At 45.0% G+C, this 26,695-nt stretch overlaps 1 protein-coding gene across 1 annotated transcript in view; it reads right to left on the bottom strand.

Annotated features, from left to right (window-relative positions):
- EPHA1 (EPH receptor A1) overlaps positions 1 to 24,374 on the bottom strand; it is a 64,429-nt gene extending 40,055 nt beyond the window's left edge. Inside the window, exons 1-2 of the mRNA XM_084621159.1 lie at positions 24,147 to 24,374; positions 11,720 to 11,787 (exon numbers count right to left, since the gene is read on the bottom strand). Of these exons, the coding sequence (XP_084477285.1) occupies positions 11,720 to 11,787; positions 24,147 to 24,243 (165 nt within the window). The 5' untranslated portion in view covers positions 24,244 to 24,374. The remainder of the gene's footprint in view (positions 1 to 11,719; positions 11,788 to 24,146) is intronic.
- Between the last annotated feature and the right edge of the window lie 2,321 nt (positions 24,375 to 26,695).

Consider the following 26,695-nt stretch of genomic DNA (forward strand, 5'->3'; position numbering starts at 1 on the left):
TGCAAGAATGTCAGTTGGAGAAAATATATTTTAAACCACAAGAAACTAGCTGATAGGTGAGAGCAGAGCCTATGTAATAATGCTAAGTCATGCAAATTTGAAAATTAAGAGAAGGACTAGAGACCAAATTATTTGTGAAATAACTGATGACCAGGTCAAAATAAAGTTTTTGTGAAAAACTGACTGCGAAAAATAATAGGGTAGTTGCAGGGCTAGTGAGAAGTTGTGCTTCCCAAATGGAAGCATTAATAAGTAGCAAAACAACTGAAGTGCATTTTATTAAAGATGTATACAGAGGTATAAAGATAGAACACAAGGATAAACAGCAGAGTGTGCAGTAAATGTGGAAGCAATTGCAATACCACACACAGATATCTAGAATAAGGAATATAGTGTCAAGCATGCAATAAAAGCAAGTATTGTGCAAGTGTCACTCACAACAGACTGCAAATAAATACAGTAGCCAAATATATTCATGAACATTGACCTGGATGATGCAAGCACAGTTGAGCATCTTAATACATTTACCAAAAAAAATATCTATAAGTGTGGCATTTTATGGTAGACACTGGAGTTGAGTTGCAATGTAATCATAGCAAACATATATTAAAAAATTAGTGATTGTTCAATGCTGAAGTTGAAAATGTCATGAACACAAAAGAAGCCCATATGGCAAAATTACATTGGCATATCAATAGGCTCAGATACCACTCTGTTTAAAATAGCCGAACAAGAAGAACTGGAAGTCCCCTGTGTGCTTGGGCTGAAAAGCAGACTGAAAATGCAGCTAATCAGCAGGTATATAACTTGTCTACAGGAAGCAGAATGTGAATGAATAATAAAACACATGAGACTTCTCATCACCCTTGATCCAAAATTGATGTTAATCTATTTCTTTTAAAGAAAAAAATTACTGTAGCTTTTAAAATTGTGTTATTCTACAACACACCAAGTAGCAGGATAATAAATGTGTTGTAAATCAGTTTGCTTACTTTTAGGATTCCAGATGAATTCATAACAGATATCTTGAAGTATATCAGTTCAAGTATCCCATGCTAATCTGTATAGTTTAGTGTGCTAGGAGAAAAGTCAAGACAAATAATAAAGGAGTTGATTTAAAGAGTCCTGATGAATTCAAGGGATCTGTCTTTAGTTAGCATTGTGAGAATATCACAACAGACTTCACAATGCTTTACTGGATTCACTAGCTCAGAGACTCATAGATCCGACAAAATATTTCTAAACTCCTTGATAAAAGACAATTAACTTTGAAATAGTTATGAGCTATAGGCCCCATCTCGACAAGCCCAGAAAGTTCTGTTTTTCAATCATGTTTGCTTAAAATGGGTTCTTAACAGTCATTAAGATGCAGACTAACACACTTTCATACATTTTAGCCTGTGACTTAGACCTCGCCCAGACTAGGATTTAAGGTTTGACAGCATGCTAGCTACCACATACACCCTTTAGAAGTCTATTGTAGAGAAGGAGTACTTGTGGCACCTTGGCACCTTGGTGCCACAAGTACTCCTTTTCTTTTTGCGGATACAGACTAACACGGCTGCTACTCTGAAACCTGTCATTATTGTAGAGAAGACACTGCCCATGTAAGTTAAAGCTTAGCTTGCCCACTAAGCTTTAAACATGAGTTTTGCATGTGTTAAAGGAAACAATGTCTACACTAGATATTTTTAAATGTGTTAGTTAGCAAGTTAGCTAGCACATGCTAACATCACACCTTGAAGTCTAGACAAGGCCTTGTCAAGTACTGAGTGCTTTTCAATCACATTAAGCAACTTGACTGAAGAAAAAAAAAAACACACCTTTTTGCCCATTGTGGTCAAAACTCAATAACTGAAAAAGGTACAGTTCTGTTCCCACAGACAATCTCCTCTCTAAACCCAAGTGACCGTATCCACAAAGTAAACTGAAAATTCCTCCCAGCGAGAAATGCTTGCTGCCTCTATAGCTAAGCAGACAGATGACGACTTGAAAGCTCCAGGTTATCCACCACTGATGACGCCTTTGCAGATTGGGTGGAGGCAACAAATCGTTTCTTTGCTCCTGCATAGATGTTAGCTTTCAAACATTCTTTATGTCACAAGTCAACTTAATTTGGGCCACGGTTTCACCACAAGGTACTCTAACCATCACCGCTCCCGAGTCACTTGTGGCAGCCCATTCTCCTATCAAAATTACCTCAGAGGACAGAAGAGGGTGAGAGGTCTTTTTATGTGTCATTGTGCCAAAGACACAAAATTACGCTCCGACCAGGCCATCAAAAGAGTGGTCTGTCAGAATTCATCCTCAAAGTCATCCAAAAGCAACCTGGTTTCATTAGCTTCTGAGGTAAGATCTGTATAATAGGTTCCATCACTTCAGTGAGAGACGTGAGCCCTTGACCATGAAAGAGAGGGTAATAGCTAGTCCATGACAAGAGTATAACTCTACTCCTCTCCTCCTCTCTTATCCACATATGTCTAGCTATATACCCCAAATCAGTAACATCCAAGATGGCCAGCGGTCTTGAGCTAATCCAGAACAATCACCAGGATGGATAATCACATCACCCAGAATAAACAGTCTCAGCAACTCCTAAAACCACTGCCAGAGGAAACTCAAATCATCTCAAGCAGAGCCTGTGAACATGTGTGGCGTGGCCAATACACCAACACTGTCCCCATCCGAACTCCAACCATATATCTTACACACAAGACAAGCACATTCACACGAATCCAGTTTGGAATGGGAGATCCTGCATTTGAGAACAGCAGTTACCACCAAATCCTCATCCTCCTTCCAGTCCTTTAGCTATTAATCAAGCTGCTTAAGCTATTCATTGTTAACCTAGCCATTTTTATTCAAGAATTTTATGAACTGATCCTGATTTGCTTGGAATATGTTATTTCCAATTTTTTGGAGGAATAGCTTTCAAACTGAATTGTTCATGAACTGTTTGTTTCAACAACATAAAAACAGCCATACTGAGTCAGACCTATGGTCCATATAGCCCAGTATCCTGTTTTCCAACAGTGGCCAATGCCAGATGCTTCAGAGAGAATGAACAAAACAGGCAGTCATCAAGTGATCCATCCCCTGTCATCCAATTCCAGCTTCTGGCAATCAGAGGCTAGGGATACCTAGAGCATGAGGTTGCATCCCTGACCATCTTGGCTAATAGTCATTGATGGACCTGTCCTACATGAACTTATTTAATTCTATTTTGAACACTGCTATGGTTTTGGCCTTCACAGCATCCTTTGGCAACAAGTTCCACAGGTTAACTGTGCGTTGTGTGAAGAATTACTTCCTTTTGCTTATTTTAAACCAGCTGCCTATTAATTTAATTGGGTGACCCCTGGTTCTTGTGTTAGGTGAAAATATAAATAACACTTCCTTATTCTCTTTCTCCACACCATTCATGACTTTATAGACCTCTGTCCTATCCCCTCTTAGTTATCTCTTTTCCAAACTGAAAAGTCCCAGTTGTGTAATCTCTGCTCATACAGAAGCTGTTCCATATCCTTAATCATTTTTTGTTGCCCTTCTCTGTATCTTTTCCAACTTTTATATATCTTTTTTAAGATGGGGTGACCAGAACTGCACACAGTATTCAAGGTATGGGCATACCATAGATGTATATAGTGGCATTATGATATTTTCTGTCTTATTTTCTACTCCTTTCTTAATGGATCCTAACATTCCGGTAGCTTTTTTGACTGCCGCTGCACATTGAGAAGATGTTTTCAGAGAACTATCCAAAATAACTCCAAGATCTCTTTCTTGAGTGGCAACAGCTAATTCACAGCCCATCATTTTGTATGTATAATCGGGATTAGGTTTTCTAATGTGCATCATTTTGCATATATCAACATTGAATTTCATCTGCCATTTTGTTGCTCATTCACCCAATTTTGTGAGATCCCTTTTTAACTCTGTTTTAAACTTAACTATCCTAAGTAATTTTGTATCATCTGAAAATTTTGCCATCTCATTGTTTATCCCTTTTTTCAGAACATTTATGAGTATGTTGAACAGTACCGGCCCCAGTACACAAACCGCTATTTACCTCTCTCCATTCTGAATATCGACCATTTATTCTTACCCTTTGTTTTCTGTCTTTTAATCAGTTACTGATCCATGAGAGGACCTTCCATGTTATTCCATGACTGCTTAATTTGCTTAAGAGCCTTTGATGAGGGACCTTTCAAAGGCTTTCTGAAAGTCCAAATACATTATATCCACTGGATCACCCTTGTCCACATGTTTGTTTATCCCCTCAAAGAAACCTAATAGATTGGTGAGACATGATTTCCTTTTACAAAAGCTATGTTGACTCTTCGCCAACAAATTATGTTAATCTATGTGTCTGATAATTCTGTTCTTTACAATAGTTATAACCAATTTGCCTGGTACTGGAGTTAGCCTTACTGGCGTATAATTGCCAGAATTGCCTCTGGAGCCTTTTTAAAATTTGGTTTCATATTAGCTATCCTCCAGTCAAGTGATACAGAAGCTGATTTAAATGATAGGTTAGATATTACAGTTAAATGAGAAATTGCAGAACTTCTGAGTTCCTTCAGAACTATTGGGTGAATACCATCTGATCCTGGGTGACTTATTACTCTTTAATTTATCAATTTCTTCCAAAACCTTCTCTATTGACACCTCAGTCTGGGACAGTTCCTCAGATTTGATACCTAAAAAGAATGGCTGAAGTATGGGAATCTCCCTCACGTTCTCAGCCTTGAAGACTGATGCAAAGAATTCATCTAGCTTCTTCGCAACAGCCTTGTCTTCCTTGAGTGTTTCTTTAGCACCTCGATCATCCAGTGGCCCCACTGATTGATTGGCAGGCTTCTTGCTTCTGATATACTTTAAAAAAAATTATGCTGTTAGTTTTTGAGTCTTTGGCTAGTTGCTCTTCAGATTCTTTTTTGGCCTGCCCAATTAAACTTTTACACTTGACTTGCCAAAGTTTATGCACCATTCTATTTTCCTCAGTAGGATTTAACTTCCAATTTTTAAAGGATGCCTTTGCCCATTGTTTTTGTGTTTGTGGCAACTTTTCATCTATTCACATTACAGTTACTGAGAAATGATCAAGCAAATCCCTGCAATCTTGTTGGTAGAAAACCAATACAGGTCAGAGATCAGGGAGTTCCATAAATGAAAAGTAATCAAACAGTCATGGAGCAGTAACCATAGAATACCCTCTCTCAGCAAGTCTCAGCTCAATTCCCTTTCAAAATAGTCTCTCACCTCTCCTATTTCACTAGGCCTCTATTAGTACCACCAGTACAACCATGGAAGTCTTTTCAATGCACATTGCAGTTAAGTCACTATCACTCTCCGCTGTATGGTACAGGACATTTTGTAAGTAGGCAGGCTAAAAATACAGTTTGTGTTTGTTGACTGTTCTGTAAAAGTCTCCATAAAACCCATCTGGCAACCTGGATTTCTCAATGATCTAAGAATATTTGCTGTCCAGTATGCACAGATGAACCTAGTATTGCCAACCCCATCTGTTCAAGAATCATGAGATTTCAAAATACATGGGCTTTTCTCTTTGCCTGTGATTTCTGAGCCTTTGGGATACAAGTGGGTCACATTCTCAAGCATTTCTCTGCAACTGCAAGGGCTAGAAACTTTTTTAAAATGGAAGGTGAGATATTCATGCAATCTCTTGATGCAAGCAGCTGGGGCATTGGGAAACTCCCCCCCGCTCCCTCCCACCCCCCTTCCACCAAATATTGTGACATGTGGCAAAACCTACTCAAAAAATAACTTTGCCACTAACAGACAGTTTGTTCTCTCTACCCCACTTCATCTCCCAAATCCCCTTACCTAATCATTTTAACCGGCACTCCTCACTCCCTGCTGCCTGATCCTAGGCTTTTCTTTCAACAGTTGGGGCTGCACACCTCCTCTTCAGAGTCCAAGAGTCCAAAGTGGGGTTTATCTTGCTACCAATCTACTGGAGTGGAACATTTGGATTCCATACTCCCCATTAGCCAACTGGGAATATTGTATTAGTCAAAGCCACATGGTGGTGGCAAGGCAGGCGGAAAGACTGAGAAGTGTTACTGGCATAACTATTTTGGTTAGAGGCGTGATTTTTTTTTAAAACAAAATAGTAATACTGGTAAAAGTCCTAGTGTGGATGCAGTTTTGCTAACTTATTCTGCTTCTTAAACTGGAATAAGTTATACTGATACAAGCACATTTATACGGATATAACTGTGATCACACTGATGGGGGGGCAGGGGATTGCACAGGAATTGTCATGCCCTGTAATTGCATTCCCAGCTCCCAAGAAACATAGAGAAGGGGCATTATTTTAGTTGCTGCAGCTACAGTACAAAGACAGGCTCTTTGGATAGGCATTGCCAAAGTTGGCTATCCAGGCTTATCCTATGCAGATGAAGATATTATCTTGGTGCCAACTAGTGAAACCCTTCCTGTGGTAATGGTATGTGGCTATGTAGCACTTCATTTTACGCATAGTGCATCTTTAAACTTTCTGAAGAAATCTGCTATTTTGTGTGCAGTTCAGATGCCACACATTACGGAGAAGACAAAAGACCATATCGTCTTTTCATAGAGTCTTTATTTTTGTTCTCTTATTTTGGTGAGGGGTTGGGTTCCCTTGATCTAAAACAAAAGTAATTTTATGGAGCGTACACAATTGCTTTGTTTGTACATAACAGATAAGAGCAGAAGAAAACCAAGCACTCAGTGAGACGTGTAAATGCCAGGTCAGAGTTTGTAGTGCTGGCAACTAGAAAAGTCATATTATGATTTGTAATAATAATAGATCTCAAAGCACTTTAAAAATGAGGCCAGTATCCTTATTCCCATTTTACAGATAGGGAAACTGAGGCACAGAGAGACGTGACTTGCCCAAGGTCACCCAGCAGGTCAGTAGCACAGGCAGAACTAGAACCCAGGTTTCCTGAATTCTAGTGTAAGGCTCTATCCCAGGGGTGGGCAAACTTTTTGGCCCAAGGGCCATATCAGGGTGCGAAACTGTATGGAGGGCTGGGTAGGGAAGGCTGTGCCCCCCAAACAGCCTAGTCCCAGCGCCCTACCCACCCCCACCCACTTCCCACCCACTGACTGCCCCTCTCAGAACCTCTGACCCATCCAACCCGCACCCCCAGCTCCTTGTCCCCTGACCGCCCCGACCCCTATCCACACCCCTGCCTCCTGACAGGCCCCCCAGGACTCCCATGCCCTATCCAACCCCCGCTGTTCCCCGACCCCTGACAGCCCCACCTCAGAACCTCTGCCCCATCCAACCGCCCCCTGCTCCCTGTCCTCTGACTGCCCCCCCGGGATCCCCTACCCAACCCCCTTTGCTGCCGCGCACGCCGTCGCTGCTGCCCCCTTACCATGACGCTCAGAGCTGCAGAAGCTCGCAGCCCTGCTGCCTGCACGGAGCCAGCCGCACTACCTGTACGGTGGCATAACTGCAGGGGAGGAGGGACAGCGGGGGAGGGGCCCGGGACTAGACTCCTCAGCCAGGAGCTCAAGGGCCTGGCAGGATGGTTCTGTGGGCCGGATGTGGCCTGCGGGCCATAGTTTGCCCACCTCTGCTCTATCCACTAGACGAGTGGTCACCAACCAGTCAATCACGATTGATTGGTCGATCCTAGAGGAACCAGCTGGGGCAGAGCTCTTCTTGACCTGCTGCTCACAAACCAGGAAGAATTAGTAGGGGAAGCAAAAGTGGATGGGAACCTGAGAGGCAGTGACCATGAGATGGTCGAGTTCAGGATCCTGACACAGGGAAGAAAGGAGAGCAGCAGAATACGGACGCTGGACTTCAGAAAAGCAGACTTCAACTCCCTCAGGGAACTCATGGGCAGGATCCTCTGGGAGAAAAACATGAGGGGGAAAGGAGTCCAGGAGAGCTGGATGCATTTTAAAGAATCCTTATGGAGGTTTCAGGAACAAACCATCCCGATGTGTAGAAAGAATAGTAAATATGGCAGGCGACCAGCTTGGCTTAACAATGATGCATCCGATGAAGTGAGCTGTAGCTCACGAAAGCTCATGCTCAAATAAATTGGTTAGTCTCTAAGGTGCCACAAGTACTCCTTTTCTTTTTGCGAATACAGACTAACACGGCTGTTACTCTGAAACCTGAAATGAAATCCTTGCTGATCTTAAACACAAAAAAGAAGCTTGCAAGAAGTGGAAGACTGGACAAATGACCAGGGAGGACTATAAAAATATTGCTCGGGCATGCAGGAGTGAAATCAGGAAGGCCAAATGACACTTGGAGTTGCAGCTAGCAAGGGATGTGAAGGGTAACAAGAAGGGTTTCTACAGGTATGTTAGCAACAAGAAGGTGGTCAGGGAAAGTATGGGCCTCCTACTGAATGGGGGAGGCAACCTAGTGACAGAGGATGTGGAAAAAGCTATGTACTCAATGCTTTTTTTGCCTCTGTCTTCACGAACAAGGTCAGCTCCCAGACTACTGCATGGACAGCACAGCATGGGGAGGAGGTAACCAGCGCTCTATGGAAAAAGAAGTGGTTCAGGACTATTTAGAAAAGCTCGATGAGCACAAGTCCATGGGGCCGGATGCGCTGCATCCAAGGGTGCTAAAGAAGTTGGCTGATGTAATTGCAGAGCCATTGGCCATTATCTTTGAAAACTCATGACGATCGAGGGAGGTCCTGGATGACTGGAAAAAGGCTAATGTAGTTCCCAGCTTTAAAAAAGGGAAGAACGAGGATCCGGGGAACTACAGACCAGTCAGCCTCACCTCAGTCCCTGGAAAAATCATGGAGCAGGTCCTCAAGGAATCCATTTTGAAGCACTTAGAGGAGCAGAAAGTGATCAGGAACAGTCAGCATGGATTCACCAAGGTCAAGTAATGCCTGACTAACCTATTTGCCTTCTCTGATGAGATAACTGGCTATGTAGATGAGGAGAAAGCAGGTGACATGTTATTCCTGGACTTTAGCAAAGCTTTTGATACGGTCTCCCACAGTATTCTTGCCAGCAAGTTAAGGGAGTTTGGGCTGGATGAATGGACTATAAGGTTGATAGAAAGCTTGCTAGATCGTCAGGCTCAACGGGTATTGATCAATGGCTCCATGTCTAGTTGGCAGCCGGTATCAAGCGGAGTGCCCCAAGGTGTCGGTCCTGGGGCTGGTTTTGTTCAATATCTTCATTAATGATCTGGAGGATGGCATAGATTGCACCCTCAGCAAGTTTGCAGATGACACTAAACTGGGAGGAATGGTAGAAACGCTGGAAGGTAGGGATAGGATTCAGAGGGCCCTAGACAAATTAAAGGATTGGGCCAAAAGAAATCTGATGTGGTTCAACAAGGACAAGTGCAGAGACCCTGCACTTAGGATGGAAGAATCCCATGCACTGCTACAGACTAGGGACCGAGCGGCTTGGCAGCAGTTCTGCAGAAAAGGACCTAGGGGTTACAGTGGACGAGAAGCTGGATATGAGTCAACAATGTGCCCTTGTTGCCAAGAAGGCTAACAGCATTTTGGGCTGTATAAGTAGGAGCATTGCCAGCAGATTGAGGGACATGATCATTCCCCTCTATTCGGCATTGGTGAGGCCTCATCTGGAGTACTGTGTCCAGTTTTGGGCCCCACACTACAAGGAGGACATAGAAAAATTGGAAGTTCAGTGAAGGGCAACAAAAATTATTCGGGGGCTGGAGCACATGACTTATGAGGAGAGGCTGAGGGAACTGGGATTATTTAGTCTGCAGAAGAGAAGAATGAGGGGGGATTTGATAGCTGGTTTCAACTACCTGAAAGGGGGTTCCAAAGAGGATGGATCTAGACTGTTTTCAGTGGTAGCAGATGACAGAACCAGGAGTAATGGTCTCAAGTTGCAGTGGGGGAGGTTTAGGTTGGATATTAGGAAAAACTTTTTCACTAGGAGGGTGGTGAAGCACTTGAATGGGTTACCTAGGCAGGTGGTGGAATCTCCTTCCTTAGAGGTTTTTAAGGTCAGGCTTGACAAAGCCCTAGCCAGGATGATTTAGTTGGGGACTGGTCCTGCGTTAAGCAGGGGATTGGACTAGATGACCTCCTGAGGTCCCTTCCAACCCTGATATTTTATGATTCTATGATCTCCCAGTTGATCGCGATCTCCAGTGGCGCCGCATAGTTGCTGCTAAGGCAGACTGTCTACGCTGGCCCCACACCACTCCTGGAAGTGGCCAACACGGCCCTGTGGCCAGGGGTCTCCCTCTACGCACTGCTCCTGCCCACAAGCAGAACCACCGCAGCTCCCATTGGCTGGGAGAGCTGTGGGGACGGTGCTTGTAGAGAGGAGCAGCTCGTGGAGCCACGTGTCTTCTGCCCCTTCCCCCAGGGACCGCAGATGTGCGTTGACCCCTTCCAGGTCTCGTGTGGAGCCAGGGTAGACAGGGTCCCTGCCTTAGCCTCGCAGCGCCCACTGCCAACCAGAGGCTGCCAGAGGTAAGTGCTGCCCAGAGGGAGGCTGCACCCGAATGCCCAGCCCTGAGCGCTCTCCCGGAGCCAGATCCCCAAGCCTCACCCTGAGCCCCCTCCCAGAGCCAGCACCCCAAGCCCCCTTCTGCATCCCAACCCCCAGTCCAGAGCCCCCTCCTGGAGCCAGCACCCCATACCCCCTTCTCCACCCCAAACCCCCTGCCCCAGCCCTGACCCCCCTCCCAGAGCCAGCACCCTGTACCCTCTCCTGCACCCCAACACTCTGCCCCAGCCTGGAGCCCCCTCCTGCACCCAAACTCCCTCCTAGAGTTTGCATCCCTCACTCCCTCCTGCACCCCAACCCATGCCCCAGGCTCAGCCCAGAGTCCCACAGTGCAAAACCCTTGGCCCCCACCCAGAGCCTGCACCCCAATCCCATAACCCAGCCGGGTGAAAGTGAGTGAGGGTGGGGGACAATGAGCAACGGGGGGTGGTGGGGAATGGAGTGAGGGGGCGGAGCTTTGAAGAAGGGGCGGGGCCTCAGGGAAGGCATGGGGGTAGATCCTTGGTTGCCCTTAGATTCAAAAGGTGATCTTGGGTGTAAAAAGGTTGGAGACCACTGCACTAGAACATACTGCTTCTCCATGGGGCAGTCTCTCAATTGACTGTTCACAGTCAATTAATAATCTAGTATATTCAGTTTATAACCCCTGAGAGGGAGCGAACAGAGAGTCCCACTTATTTTCAAATTGTTCCAGATTCTTCAAAATCATTAGGAAGTAGTTCTGTCGTGGGTATTTCAATGGGAGTGGGAAGCGCACACTCTACTTACAAAAAGGGACAGAGGAACTCAGGTGACAAGACAGGACATCAGTTTTATTCTTCTTCCTCCTGTATTTAGATTCAACATATGAATCCATTTGAAAGATTTCATATTTAAATACCAACTGCCAATAATCACTAAAAAGTAACAACATTATTATATTTCTTTAGTAATGGGATCCATGGCACTGAACTAACAGGGCAGGGCAGGACTTAGGGGCATTGGCAGAGCTGTGAGGGGAGCCTAGGACTGGAATAACAGGGCGGCTGCAGGGCAGGACTGAGGGGCATTGGCAGAGCTGTGTCGGGAGGCCAGGACTGAAATACTAGGGGGAGCTGCATGGCAGGACTAAGGCTAAGACTAAGAGTCCCTTTTTGGGATTAATCCTTCATTTCTCTCCATTTCTCTCCAATACTCCAGAGTTCTGCCCTTCCTTCCCCAGCATAGTACTCACCCCTGTTTCTGGAGGATCCGGAAGCCAGCCCAGTTCACTCTGTGCAGTGCTTGTGTCCAGGAGATTCACTGAAAGCCAAAAGGAAAGGATGAGAAACCCAACTATCACGGTTTTTGGAACAGGCATAGAGAGCCTTTCCATTTTGTCACTGCTTCTTAGCACTACTGCTTTTGACTTTCCCCATTCTATTCAATGTGACTGTATCCAGGTCATTCAGCAATGTCTGCAGCTCTGCCCCGCAATTCATAGCCATATCATCTCTCCCCAATTCCTTCTTCTCCAGCCAGGAAAAGAGCATCTTTCCCCTCCACTCATGCAACAGCATGGCTAGAGGGAGGATAGCAATAGATTGCAGTAACACTGCAGCTATCCAAAATTTTTTCCAATCCACAAACCTAGGCAGCAAAAAACCAAAGAGGAGCCCCCCCTAAAGCCCATCAGAGAAGGCTCCCTCTCAGTGCTCCCCCACCCCACCTAAATGGGTAAGAGATACTGGGATGAATTAAAATGGGAATTCAATGCCCCAAAAACTGGCATGGTAATGGAACCTCTCCAAGAATCTCCCTTCAGAACAGGAATAGCAAAGCCAACAGGGGGATGAAAAGAGATAAGTGCTGAGGTGACTGAACAAATTACCACCAGAAAAGGTCAATTTGTGTTGCCTCAGGGAACTAGCCAGGGCTGGGGAAGGGAGAGCAAGGAGGGTCATGGGAAGGTGCTGTGTAAAGAGACCACATGAAGAGTGTAACCTCCACTGTATCAGTCACAGCAACCAGGAGCCTTTAGCAGCTAGTTCATGGATGTATCATCTCCCCTACATATGGAAAAACAATGAGGAGTCCTTGTGGCACCGTAGAGACTAATAACTTTATTTGGGCATAAGCTTTCATGGGCTAAAACCCACTTCATCAGAAGCATGGAGTGGAAAATATAGTAGGTAGGTATAAATACACAGCACATGAAAAGATGGGAGTTGCCTTACCAAGTGGGGGGACAGTGCTAACAAGTCAGTTCAATTAAGGTGGAAGTGGCCTATTCTCAACAGTAGGCCACCTTAATTGAATAGGCAGGAGGGTTTCAGTCAGCTATGTTTTAGTATCAACTGTCCACAACCACCCAGTTTCTCTCTCCTCTCCCTCTGTATTTCTGTGGGGAGGTGTTTTAACTCAAAGATCTCCTCCATGTGCAGGGATGGGAATAAGAAAGAAATTTACAAGCCTTATCTCAGCATTCACCTTCCCCCATATCCCAATATCTCCCTCACTAACCTTCCATCTCCCATCCCTCATACCCACGCTGTTCAACTCATCTCTCTCCTTTGACTTTTGTAACCCATGACCTCCACCTTTCATCCCTTCCCCTTTCAAATGCACTGCCTCATCTGCTTCATGCAGTAGCTAACTCAGCAAGCGTGCAAGGGCTGCAGAATGCAGTATTGCCACTTCTCATGGTTTTCTCATGAGTCTCAAGCTGTTTGGTGTTTTTCTTAGTGTCTTGACTCCTGGAAAGCATGTGATTAGGTGAGAATCCTGCTTTCAGTTTAGTTTCCAACCTTCATGGTTGCTGTGAAAAAAATGAAAATGTGATCTGTGTGCACCCTAAAGTCTTGGGATCTAGAAGTAGGGCTGGCTCCAGCATTTTTGCTGCCCCAAGCGGCAAAAAAACCACAACTTGCCGCTGAACGGGGAGGCGGAATCCTGCCCGCCGAACACGGAGGCAGAGTGACGGTGTGCCCGCCGAATTGCCGCCGGTGAACAAAGAAGAATTGCGTTCCCCGCCACCAAATTGCCGTCAAGAGCGAAACGTGCTGTGACGGAGTGGCCACCGAATTCCTGCCGCCTCCGAGGGCGGATTGCCGCCCCAGAGCCCGACATCCTGCCACCCCTTTACATTTGCTGCCCCAGGCACCTGCTTGGTTCGCTGGTGCCTGGAGCCGGCCCTGTCTAGAAGCCAGCCTCATGATTTTTTGAGGTTTGGCTCACGATTTTTGAATGCTTTTGTAGTTGGCAATCCTGAGGCCAGGCCTACACTATAAAGCAGGGGGTCTCAAACTGGGGGTTGGGACCCCTCAGGCGGTCACAGGTTATTACAGGATCATGAGCTGTCAGCCTCCACCCCAAACCCCGCTTTGCCTCCAGCATTTATAGTGGTGTTAAATATATTAAAAAGTGTTTTTAATTTATAAGGGGGGGGGTCACACTCAGAGGCTTCCTATCTGAAAGGGGTCACCAGTGCAAAAGTTTGAGAACCACTGCTATAAAGCTTTGCCGGCTCTGTTGGCCAAGGTATGAAGAGGAGTGTTCCCTGATCAACAGAGCTGTGCTGACAAAAGTCCCTAGTGTAGATACAGTTATACCAGCAGAACTGCACTCTTCCATGTGCGGATCTTAAACATAAAAAAGAAGCTTACAAGAAGTGGAAGGTTGGACATATGACCAGGGAAGAGTATAAAAATATTGCTCGGGCATGTAGGAATGATATCAGGAGGGCCAAATCGCACCTGGAGCTGCAGCTAGCGAGAGATGTTAAGAGTAACAAGAAGGGTTTCTTCAGGTATGTTGGCAACAAGAAGAAAGCCAAGGAAAGTGTGGGCCCCTTACTGAATGAGGGAGGCAACCTAGTGACAGAGGATGTGGAAAAAGCTAATGTACTCAATGCTTTTTTTGCCTCTGTTTTCACTAACAAGGTCAGCTTCCAGACTGCTGCGCTGGGCATCACAAAATGGGGAAGAGATGGCCAGGCCTCTGTGGAGATAGAGGTGGTTAGGGACTATTTAGAAAAGCTGGACATGCACAAGTCCATGGGGCCGGACGAGTTGCATCCGAGAGTGCTGAAGGAATTGGCAGCTGTGATTGCAGAGCCATTGGCCATTATCTTTGAAAACTCGTGGAGAACGGGGGAAGTCCCGGATGACTGGAAAAAGGCTAATGTAGTGCCAATCTTTAAAAAAGGGAAGAAGGAGGATCCTGGGAACTACAGGCCAGTCAGCCTCACCTCAGTCCCTGGAAAAATCATGGAGCAGGTCCTCAAAGAATCAATCCTGAAGCACTTGCATGAGAGGAAAGTGATCAGGAACAGCCAGCATGGATTCACCAAGGGAAGGTCATGCCTGACTAATCTAATCGCCTTTTATGATGAGATTACTGGTTCTGTGAATGAAGGGAAAGCAGTGGATGTATTGTTTCTTGACTTTAGCAAAGCTTTTGACACGGTCTCCCACAGTATTCTTGTCAGCAAGTTAAGGAAGTATGGGCTGGATGAATGCACTATAAGGTGGGTAGAAAGCTGGCTAGATTGTCGGGCTCAACGGGTAGTGATCAATGGCTCCATGTCTAGTTGGCAGCCGGTATCAAGTGGAGTGCCCCAAGGGTCGGTCCTGGGGCCGGTTTTGTTCAATATCTTCATAAATGATCTGGAGGATGGTGTGGATTACACCCTCAGCAAATTTGCGGATGATACTAAACTGGGAGGAGTGGTAGATACGCTGGAGGGGAGGGATAGGATACAGAAGGACCTAGACAAATTGGAGGATTGGGCCAAAAGAAATCTGATGAGGTTCAATAAGGATAAGTGCAGGGTCCTGCACTTAGGATGGAAGAATCCAATGCACCGCTACAGACTAGGGACCGAATGGCTAGGCAGCAGTTCTGCGGAAAAGGACCTAGGGGTGACAGTGGACGAGAAGCTGGATATGAGTCAGCAGTGTGCCCTTGTTGCCAAGAAGGCCAATGGCATTTTGGGATGTATAAGTAGGGGCATAGCGAGCAGATCGAGGGACGTGATCATTCCCCTCTATTTGACATTGGTGAGGCCTCATCTGGAGTACTGTGTCCAGTTTTGGGCCCCACACTACAAGGAGGACATAGAAAAATTGGAAGTTCAGTGAAGGGCAACAAAAATTATTCGGGGGCTGGAGCACATGACTTATGAGGAGAGGCTGAGGGAGCTGGGATTGTTTAGCCTGCAGAAGAGAAGAATGAGGGGGGATTTGATAGCTGCTTTCAACTACCTGAAAGGAGGTTTCAAAGAGGATGGATCTAGACTGTTCTCAATGGTAGCAGATGACAGAACGAGGAGTAATGATCTCAAGTTGCAGTGGGGGAGTTTAGATTGGATATTAGGAAAAACTTTTTCACTAAGAGGGTGGTGAAGCACTTGAATGGGTTACCTAGGGAGGTGGTAGAATCTCCTTCCTTAGAGGTTTTTAAGGTCAGGCTTGACAAAGCCCTGGCTGGGATGATTTAACTGGGAATTGGTCCTGCTTCAAGCAGGGGGTTGGACTAGATGACCTTCAGGGGTCCCTTCCAACCCTGATATTCTATGATTCTATGTATTGCTTGTTTTTAGGCTTGGAAGGATTAGATTTTTATTGGTCAGTGTTAGTAACAATTCACACAAACTGATAAAAAATATTTCTATTGATAATTAAAATGTGCAGTTAGGCAAAGTAAGAAAAATGCTGCTTGAGAACTTTACTAGAGTTTGATTTAAGAATATTTACTTTTTATATTTTGCCATGTGATGTTGACAATTTGTGTTTTAGCAATTATAAAGCTTTAACTTTCTGAATCTCAACATCTACTGTCATTAAATAATTATTGTCTGACCTCCCCCCCTAATTTTCTACTACTGTGAAAATTTAAATTGACAAGCATTGAAAAACTGCTTAAAAATAAACATTGCTATTATCCATCAAAATGATCAAAAAATAAAACCCAAATCCTGCTAAGTCTACTGGTTTGTCTTGGGGTGTGGGTTGTGTCCAGGAATAAACTATACCAGCAAAGAGTAGTTTTGCTGGTATAAGCTGCATCCTCACTAAGAGCACTTTGCTGGTATAATATTCCAGGTCAGCTATACCAGAAAAGGACTCCTAGTGTAAACCTGGCCTGAGAATTACAGTTTTGCAGCACATAGAAAAAACCCTGAAGATGCCCTGTCGAATTCCACTAGCTTTGCTCTGAGGGCCATATCCAACTGGACTGGGAAAGAACTGGGGGTGATAAAGAGCCATTTAAATAGCTGGAACCTCTCTCTTGCTTCCCCTGACTAGTTCTGTAGCTGGCAGGCAACACTGATCAAGGAGCAACAGTCTCAAGTTGCAGTGGGGGAGGCCTAGGTTGCATATTAGAAAAAACTTTTTCATCGTATTTTCCCCAGGAATTGAAATGGGGGGAGGGGGTGTTTGAATTTACGAAAGGGGGGTGGTGTCAGGGCCGATGAGAGGTGAGACTGTGAGGGTGAAGGCAGGCTGTATGTCACCACAGTAAAAAACTGAAAAATGTTTCATGAACATTTTATTTAGATTTAACTCATATTTTAAAATCATCACACAAATTAAAGTTGGCTACTCAAGCCTTCTATGAAGCACTACATCTACATCCTTCTTGGTTTCTTGTTATAATTTTGCACAACTCTGTTAATGAACTTCTTGAATGAAATGCATTCATCTTTGGTGGCTTCTCGTGTGTCCGGTACTTCCATTCCTTCAAGTGATATGTTCATTAGTTCATTCACATGATCAGGCAGAAGGCGACTTCTTTCAGAACACAAAATTCTATTCAATGATGAAAAAGAACGCTCAACTGTGGCTGTTGTGACTGGGAGTAGCAAAAGATGAATTCCCACTTCTTTCAGCCCAGGAAACATAACACAAAGATTGGGTTGAGCCACTAGTGATGATAAAGAAGAATCTGAAGTCAAATCTTCATTCATTCGTCATATGATATTCCACTCTGTGTTCAAATTCTCTATTCTGTCCTGAGCAAATGGCAGCCCCATTGCTGGTAGCGCCTCACTCCACTCAACTGTCAGTGTTTTATAGGACAGGGATCTGTAAAAGCTACGTAGAAGTTGAGCAGAATCTAGAAGTCGCTGTTGTAGATTTTTAAGAATCAAGTCTGTGTACTTGTTCAGTTGTCTTAACAAACACTACTTGTCCTCTTCACTTAAGGATTCAATATAAATGCCTTCATTCGTCAACTTCTGGACTGAAGTCTTTGCTTCTTCCAGTACTTTTTCAATGGATAGCTCTCTGATTGATCCAAATGTAGCTTCTATTGCTGAACAAAGATCTACTACTGTTGTAGCAGATGCCTGGATGGCATTGTTTAATAACCCAAGTGGTTTTAACAGTAGACTTACTTACTGTTCTTCACTTTTTCAACTGTTGAGTCTTTCACCACATGCTTCTAGCCAGTCAGTTGAGTTTCTTGCAGAAAGATAGTGAGCATTTGCTGGTCTTGTTCGGAACCAGTGTTCAACTTCAGGATGAACAAGTCACAATGCACTTAACATTGGCCTCCAGTTTGCAGTGTGTGGTATCTCTTGCTTAAATAGAAAGTATGATACCACAGCCACGTTTGTTCGCATGAACTGTGTTGTGTCTTCAGCATTCTTAACAGCCTCATTAAGTACTTCTAAAATTGGCTTTGAAAGTGGACTTTTAAGGCTTTCTGCATGTTGATGCACTCCAGAGGCATGGTGTTTTGCAGCCTTTTCACATAGTTTGTCAGCATTGGCTTTGCTGATCGGTCTAACAAACCAAGCTCCTCCACTTTTACCAGTTGTAACACTGGAAAGCTTTCCTTCTTCATAAGCTTTTTTGCAAGAGGTGCATCAGTAGCCATCTTTTATAACTTCAATAAATGGGAACACTTTGACCGACAAAGACTGGGAACTGCCTTTAGGTTTTGGAGACACTGTTTCTTCAGTAGGTAGCTGTATTTGTGCTGCTCAGAGGTAGATACACCACTTGAACCTTCAGATGACATGTTGATGTATTCTTGGTTCTTGATGTGTTCTTCACATTGGTTGGTTTTTGAGGCCTTTGGGTGGAAACATTGTTGCATTGTTTTTTTTCCTTTTCATTTTCACTTTGACCTGCAACATATAAAAGAGATATGAATAAATTAAATGTTTTGTTAGGATAATGCAAATTTAACATAAGGATAATGCAAATTACACCAAAACACATAACAGTTCTAGATTTCTAAAACAAATATACATTTCTTTTTTAAAAAATATTTAATTTAAATTGACTTTTGAAAAGTAAGCCATCATGGGGTAAGAGGGAAGGTCCTCTCATGGATCAGTAACTGGTTAAAAGATGGGAAACAAAGGGTAGGAATAAATGTTCAGTTTTCAGAATGGAGAGAGATAAATAGTGGTATCCCTGAGGGGTCAGTACGGGGACCATTACTGTTCAACATATTCATAAATGATCTGCAAAAAGAGGTAAACAGTGAGGTGGCAAAATTTACAGATGGTACAAAACTACTCAAAATAGTTAAGTCCAAAGCAGACTGTGAAGAGTTACAAAGGGATCTCACCAAATTGGGTGACTGGGCAACAAAATGGCAGATTAAATTCAATGGTGATAAATGCAAAGCAATACACATTGGAAAACATAATCTCAACTATACATACAAAATGATGGGGGTCTAAATTAGCTGTTAACACTCAAGAAAGAGATGTTGGAGTCATTGTGGATGGTTCTCTGAAAGTATCTACTCAATGTGCAGGGGCAGTCAAAAAAGCAAACAGAATGTTGGGAATCATTAAGAAAGGGATAGATAATAAGACAGAAAATATCATATTGCCTCTATATACATCCATGGTACACCACATCTTGAATACTGTGTGCAGATCTGGTCACCCCATCCCAAAAAAGATATATTGGAATTGGAAAAGGTACAGAGATGGGCAACTAAAATGATTGGGGTATGAAAAAGGAGGAGAGATTAAAATGACTGGGAATTTTTATCTTAGAAAAGAGATGACTAAGGGGGGATATGATAGAGGCTTAAAAATCTTGACTGGTGTGAAGAAAGTGAATAAGGAAATGTTATTTAATCCTTCACATAACACAAGAACTAGCAGTCACCCAATGAAATTAATAGGCAACAGGTTTAAAAAAACAAAACAAAAGGAAGTACTTCTTCACACAACATAAAGTCAACCCATGGAACTCTTTGCCAGGGGATGCTGTGAAGACCAAAACTATAACAGGATTAAAAAAAGAACCAGATATGTTCATGAAGGTTAGGTCCATCAGTGGCTATTAGCCAGGATGGGGAGGGATGCCACACCATGCTCTGAGCATCCCTAGCTTGTTTACCAGAAGCTGGGAATGGGCAACAGGGGATGGATCACTTGATGATTACCTGTTCCGTTCATTCCCTCTGAAGCACCTGGCCTTGACCACTGTCAGAAGACAGGATACTGGGCTATATGGACCACTGGTCTGACCGAGTATGGCCATTCTTATGTAAAAATTAATTATAATAATAAGAATGTTTAGTACAGAAACTCCCCAACATAATGACCTCTCAAGATAGCAGCGATGTGAGATAACAACCTTGGCAAATAATGCACTTTAAAAATCTTGGCCTGCTAGGAAACATATTTATATAAGTTTCCATTCCCAGTCACAGATCTAGCATTCTGGAGCAAAGTCACTAAAATATAGTCCAATAAACAAATGTCTATTTAACGTGCCCCTCACTTTTCCCTCCACCACACCCCACTCACTGGTGTTGTCCTTGGTCAGTGGAGACTCAGAGTTCAGAGGTGCTTTCACATGAGTTCACCTGCCAGGTGGGGGGCAAGAAGGCACCTTGCTTGTTCTTCCAGCTGCTCACTGTTCACTCTGGTCACTGCTGTTCATTGTGCTACCGTTCACTCCATCGCTCTGTTGCCAATGGCCCTGTGCCGTCACCTTCTGCTGCCACTGTGACCCTGCAAGTTGGTCTCTTGTGATTTCAGCTGAGCTCTCAGTGGGGGAACCTTGCTGCTAGTGCAGGCAGGGCTGTCTCTTCCACAGAAACACTGTCCCACAGCAGGTCTAAGCACTTAGACCTGATTATCAATGCTTTCAGCTGTAGTGCTGACTTAACAAAACAAAAGACTATATCTATGGAGCCTAATCAGATCTGTCTGTAAACACTGGAGAGGGGCAGGTCAAATAGTACTTGTTTCTAAGGCAGACCATCAAGCAAAATACCTGTTCCCACCCTCTCTCTTGATGCCCCCAATCAGCACAGGTTAAGTACAGTTCTACTGCCCTTTACTCATACAATAAGAATAACAACATTTCACACACCCCCCACATTCAAGTGGTTTGTAACCCAACCCCAGCCAAAATCACTTGGGCAACACAACTCTGTCTGCTGTATATCTAGGTAGATTAGGTGTGAATGTAAATACAATCTGGTCCTGAAGCCTTTCCCCCCATCCCCCAGCTCATCACTACCTGTCAGGGAGAGTTCAATTAGACTTTGCTTACAAATCATAATTTGAAATTATTAGATTGGCCAACATCACCGAAATGAATGCATTGACATTGTCATAAAAACAACAGCTGTATAAGGAAGTTAGTCTATGTTCATACTTTTCAAATCTATTATACTTTTTCAGATAAACATATTTTATCATACACTTTATATGCTTTTAAAGTGCGTATTAATGTTTCCATTTCAATTCAAATTCCCAAACAATCACTAAACTGGCAACACTGCACGTAACTAGTTCACAAAACTAGGATGGGAGGGTGGGGGATGTATGGGAAATTCAGGTGTGGTGTAGGGAAATCCCTGCTTTTTCACTAGGAGGTTGGTGAAGCACTGGAATGGATCACCAAGGGAGGTGGTGGAATCTGCATCCCTAGAGGTTTTTAAGGCCTGGCTTGACAAAGCCCTGGCTTTCACAGCTTGACAGAGCCCTGGCTGGGATGATTTAGTTGGTGTGCTCTTGTTTTGAGCAGGGGATTGGACTAGACAACCTCCTGAGGTCTCTTCCAACCCTAATCTTCTATGATTCTACACCCAGCAGAGTATAAAGTGCAGGAGAGAGCATGCAAGAGACCTGTGGAATGAGGAAGCAGGGCATGGCCCAGGATCAGAGATTCGGTCATGAATCTTTGCAGCCCTCCCTTCTTCTTCCCTTCTCCACTGTATTCTCTCTGGGACTTTTGAGGAGATAACACTTCCACAGTACTTGTAGTCCCAAATCCTATTTGCACGAGGTGCTCCTCACTCCAGTCACTTCCTAGAGGACACAGTATCTATTCCACACTAGTAAGGGGCAGGATAAAGTGAGGGAGAAGAGATCTGAGAGGGACAGGCAGTTTTTATAATGGTAGGGAGAGGAGACAAATACTATAGTCAACAAGAGAGATTTAAGAGCTTTCTAGGCAAGGACAGGACCCAGCTGTGCAGAAGCTCATGCTGCCTTGGAGTACCATCTGGTAGTACAGGATTGCTGCTGTGAGTTGTGGTGGGAACACATATATGCACAGCCTGTCCCCATGGACAGTGCACCGGCAAGGCAGGTCTCCAGATGGGTCACACCCACAAGGCTCACAATTTGGAAGCTGCATGGAGGTGGAGGGAAGGTAGTGTTGAGCCACTGACCTGCAAAGTTTAGATATTGTGGGACAGAGGGCACACTGGTGGGGTAGAGAGCTTGGCTGCCCATCCCCTGGCATGTGCAAGGCTCACTGATATGTGACATATAGTGAGGGAGGGAATCTCTCCAAGAGAAATAAAGGCCCCATCCATATTGGGACCCAAACAGAGTCAGGGGATATGATCAGTGGGGATGAGTCCTATTAGGGCCTGTCTACCCTTTGGGCTGGGGGCACAATCCCCAGCGCAAGGAGATATACTTGCACTGGCTCTGACTGAACTAGTGTGCTAAAAATAAAATGTAGCAGCCGTGGCTGGCATCAGGGGCTAGCTGACCCAAGTACCTATCCATCAAAGACTCTAGGCATAGACTGTAGCCACAGTGGAGAGATCAGCTAGCCACCCTGAGTCCATGGTATGAACTGGTATGTACTCAGGAAGGCTAGCCCCTCCTGCTGCTGTGGCCTCACTCTATTTTTAGAGCTCTAGTTTGATCAGAAATGGCAGGGGTATGTCTCCTCAAGCTGCGAATTACACCCCTAGCTGAAAGCATCTCAGGGCATGTCTACACATGTTCTAGGGGCTGGACTTGAGGAAGGGATCACAGCCACAACCAAAACAAAACAATCTGAGGCAGGTGAGCTGTTAGTGAACGGGGCATGGCAGATGTATTTGAAGAAGTTATCCAGTCCCCAAAATGTTATCACCAACTATTCTTCCAATAGACAAGTCTGTTCCTGGAGTTCACTTGGAGCCCAAATTAGGTTCTAACCCAATCTGATCCTCTCTGCAACAGATGCGGCCAAACCTGTCTAGAAACTTATTTATCCGGAACCCTATTTGAAGTGTGTCTGAGAATGACATCCAGTATAAAGCCCAGAGCAGGGCCAGAGAGAGAGAGAGAGGCCCATACCCTAATCTGCACAGAGGTGGACAGCTCTTCTAGTTGAGTGCTAGGGGAAGAGCAACTCCAGTAGGAGGGGAGAACACTGAAGCCGTTCGTACAAATGTGCAGAGAAAGGTGACAGACAGGTGGCGTAAAGGAGGGTCAGACAATTTCACAAGTTCACTTTAACCTCTCAGAAAGGTAGAGAATCATTCCTCCCACTCCCTGTTCTACACAGGTTCTGAATCCCTCACAAGCACCACACTGTCTAGGAATATCTATCACTACATCTGGCAAAAGGGGCTAAGTGGGAGAGGAGGGAGAAGGAGCTTAGCAGGAAAGGGAAGTGGAGCAGAGGCAGGCCAAGAGGTGGAAAGGAAAGACAAATGGGAGGGGGGAGGACAGGGATCAAGGGGAAGGCAAAGGGCAGGGTAGATAAGTTGTGCAGGGTAGATGAACCGTACAGGTCCCTCGCCCTGCCACAAGGAAGTGGAAGGGGAGACCAGTACTGATGGGTTTTCTAATGCAGAAATCTCCACAAGAGCTACAAATCAAGCAAAAAATGTTATTGCTGAAAGTGTTAACTCCCCTCAGTCCCCAGAGAGATTCTTCAGGGAGAGGGGGAGGGGATTTATTTATTTGGTTTGTGTTTGAACTTGTAACCCCAGAGCTTGTGTTAAATGCAAAAGGAGAAAAATCCCTTCTGGACCTACAAATGCTTTAAGGTGTTATGCTTAAAACTGACTGGGGGGAGGGAAGGTGCAGTTCCCTGAAGTTGCAGCAACACGCCTGCTTCCCCACACACCTGGAGGAGTGTGAAAATAATTTACAGAGTCACAAAGAAAAGTAAGGAGTGAGGCATTAGTTTCCTGAGCAAACCCCACCTGTCAGTCTCCCCACAGCCCTCCACACACACAATTCCCTGTCTTAATTTTACAACTTCCTCCCTCCCTATTCCGGTGCCCCTTTGAGGAAGGCCAGTCCAGCCCCCCACCGAGGAGGCTCTCCTTCCCAGGCCTCCCAAGGAACATTCCGTTCCCACCCCTCTCTCAGCCAAGCTGCAGGGGTTCCTGTTGCTGGAGGCAGAGCCCTGCCCAGCTCCCGGGGGATGGGGGAGGCCAGGCACTATCCTTACCTTCTTTCCCAGGTATCTCAGGAGGCAGGAAAGCACAAAGCAGGAGAAAGAGCCCAGTGGAGAGGCCTGTCCTGCTGCCAGGGGATCGCATCTCCATAGTCCCCGGGGAGGAAGCCCTGCTCCCCCCTGCCCCTTGCACCCTGAGTCTCTGCTTCCTTGGCTTATGCCCTGGACACTTGGCACTTGCTCCCTGTGCGTGAAGTATTCCCGGAGCCTCCTGACGGGAGCGCACACATTGCAAAATCTGCCTGCCAGGCCCGGAGTTATGATGAAAGACCAAAGCGAGGGGTGGAGAAGCCAGTTCTCTCTCTACCCACTTGCTGCTTTACCTGCTCTTTAAAGGGGCTGGTTACAGACTTCCCATCTGGCAGGCAAATAAATCCACCTTAAAGGCAGCCAGCCACCTATTGCCGGGATCGTCCCAACACCCGACCTTTGCTCCAAAGCTGTGCATGGTTCCCGGATGCCACCTTCTGGGCTAGCGTTGCTACAGCCCCCATCCGGGGTTAAAGCCATGCGTCCTGCAGTCTGAAAGTTGTTCCAGCTGCTTCTTGGTGACCTCTGTGAAAGGGCCTTAGCTGGTCCGTGTATTCCATTCCTTGACAGAGCACTAAGTAGAAAAGACAGTGCCACTTTTGTTTGGTTTTAGTGTGTCCTATGGGAGAGACTGGGACTGGAACAGTTAAATGAGGAGATACATCAGAGGATGACATTGAAACCTTTGAGTGCCTGGAGTGTTTCTAAACACACAAATCACTAATATTATGCAAAACTCTCCTGCCTCTCCCCTTACAGCTGAGCCCCAGAGAATGTCATAGAATATCAGTGTTGGAAGGGACCTCAGGAGGTCACCTCAAGGATTAAACTCACAACCCTGGGTTTAGCAGGCCAATGCTCAAACCACTGAGCTATCCCTCCCACAATGTCTGAGCTTCATCATTAGTGCTAACTGTCTATACACATGCTTTTATCTTTGTAAGTCCCAGGTTCAGGCCCTGGCGTCGGCCAAGATGGCAACTGTTGTACATGGATGGAATGTGGTACCGACAAAAGCAGCAGATGGGGCTGGTTTCTCAGAAAGAAAGGCCTAAAAGCAGGAGGCGATAGCAACAAACTTGTCAGATACGCTGAATGAAGGGGGTGGTGGGGAACTCTCTCCCTGTCTAGTTTTACCGGAGTGTTTGCTCTCTCTTAGGCCTTGACTCCATTGGGGTTTGCTCCATTTCAGCTGTAGTTGCAGCTCCACCAGTATAAAACCCAAGTGTAGACAAGGAAGCTGCAACTTACACCAGTGGAGCTTACCCATTTCAAGTTCCATCAATACAAATATTGCACCAACCCCTATAGACAAGGCCTGAGACAGAGATTGTGCTGAGGAGATGGAAGGGGAGAGAACCAGCAGTAGGAGAGGGGAATTGCACTAAGGATGACGATTCTAGTTGTGTTCAACAGCTAAAAGAAGTCACAGCAGGGGGGAGAAGAAGAGAGAGAGCTGAGGACTCACTTTCAGGTCCTTAGTTCTGTAAGAAGTGTGTCTGTGTGTATGGTGTTTTCACAGCTTCAGAAGGATACTCCAGAAATTCTAGAAGCAAGTTTATCAAACAGCCATCACTCTGATATGACCTGCTCAGGAATTTCCTGTCCATGGCTCCTGTACAAGGTTGCCATTTCTCTATGTTGCCAATTCATCAGCCAGCCAACTATTGGGAGTCTGAACAACATGGCTTTGGGTCTTAGCTAGTTAGTGTATGGGTCATAATGCCAGGAATAGCATCAAGTAGTTTTACTGTTGCTTTAAGTGCTGGAATTTGCTAGCTGTTTGTATATATTTTCTACCAGTAGCTCACTCCAAGATACTGAAACAAAACACTCTGTGATGCCACATTAAGATCTGGGCAAATAGTTTAATATAAAACAGGAAATGAACCCAACCATCCAAAACTCAAACCCAAATCCCCCTTACTATCTTTGATGGTTGGGAAAAACATTCAGTTATGTTTCCTTATCATAGAATCATAGAATCATAGAATATCAGGGTTGGAAGGGACCCCAGAAGGTCATCTAGTCCAACCCCCTGCTCAAAGCAGGACCAATTCCCAGTTAAATCATCCCAGCCAGGGCTTTGTCAAGCCTGACCTTAAAAACCTCTAAGGAAGGAGATTCTACCACCTCCCTAGGTAACGCATTCCAGTGTTTCACCACCCTCTTAGTGAAAAAGTTTTTCCTAATATCCAATCTAAACCTCCCCCACTGCAACTTGAGACCATTACTCCTCGTTCTGTCATCTGCTACAATTGAGAACAGTCTAGAGCCATCCTCTTTGGAACCCCCTTTCAGGTAGTTGAAAGCAGCTATCAAATCCCCCCTCATTCTTCTCTTCTGCAGGCTAAACAATCCCAGCTCCCTCAGCCTCTCCTCGTAACTCATGTGTTCCAGTCCCCTAATCATTTTGTTGCCCTTCGCTGGACTCTCTCCAATTTATCCACATCCTTCTTGAAGTGTGGGGCCCAAAACTGGACACAGTACTCCAGATGAGGCCTAACCAATGT

Source organism: Lepidochelys olivacea, assembly GCF_965140295.1.
Source record: "Lepidochelys olivacea isolate rLepOli2 genome assembly, chromosome: 1".
In the NCBI taxonomy this organism is placed as follows: Eukaryota; Metazoa; Chordata; order Testudines; family Cheloniidae; genus Lepidochelys; species Lepidochelys olivacea.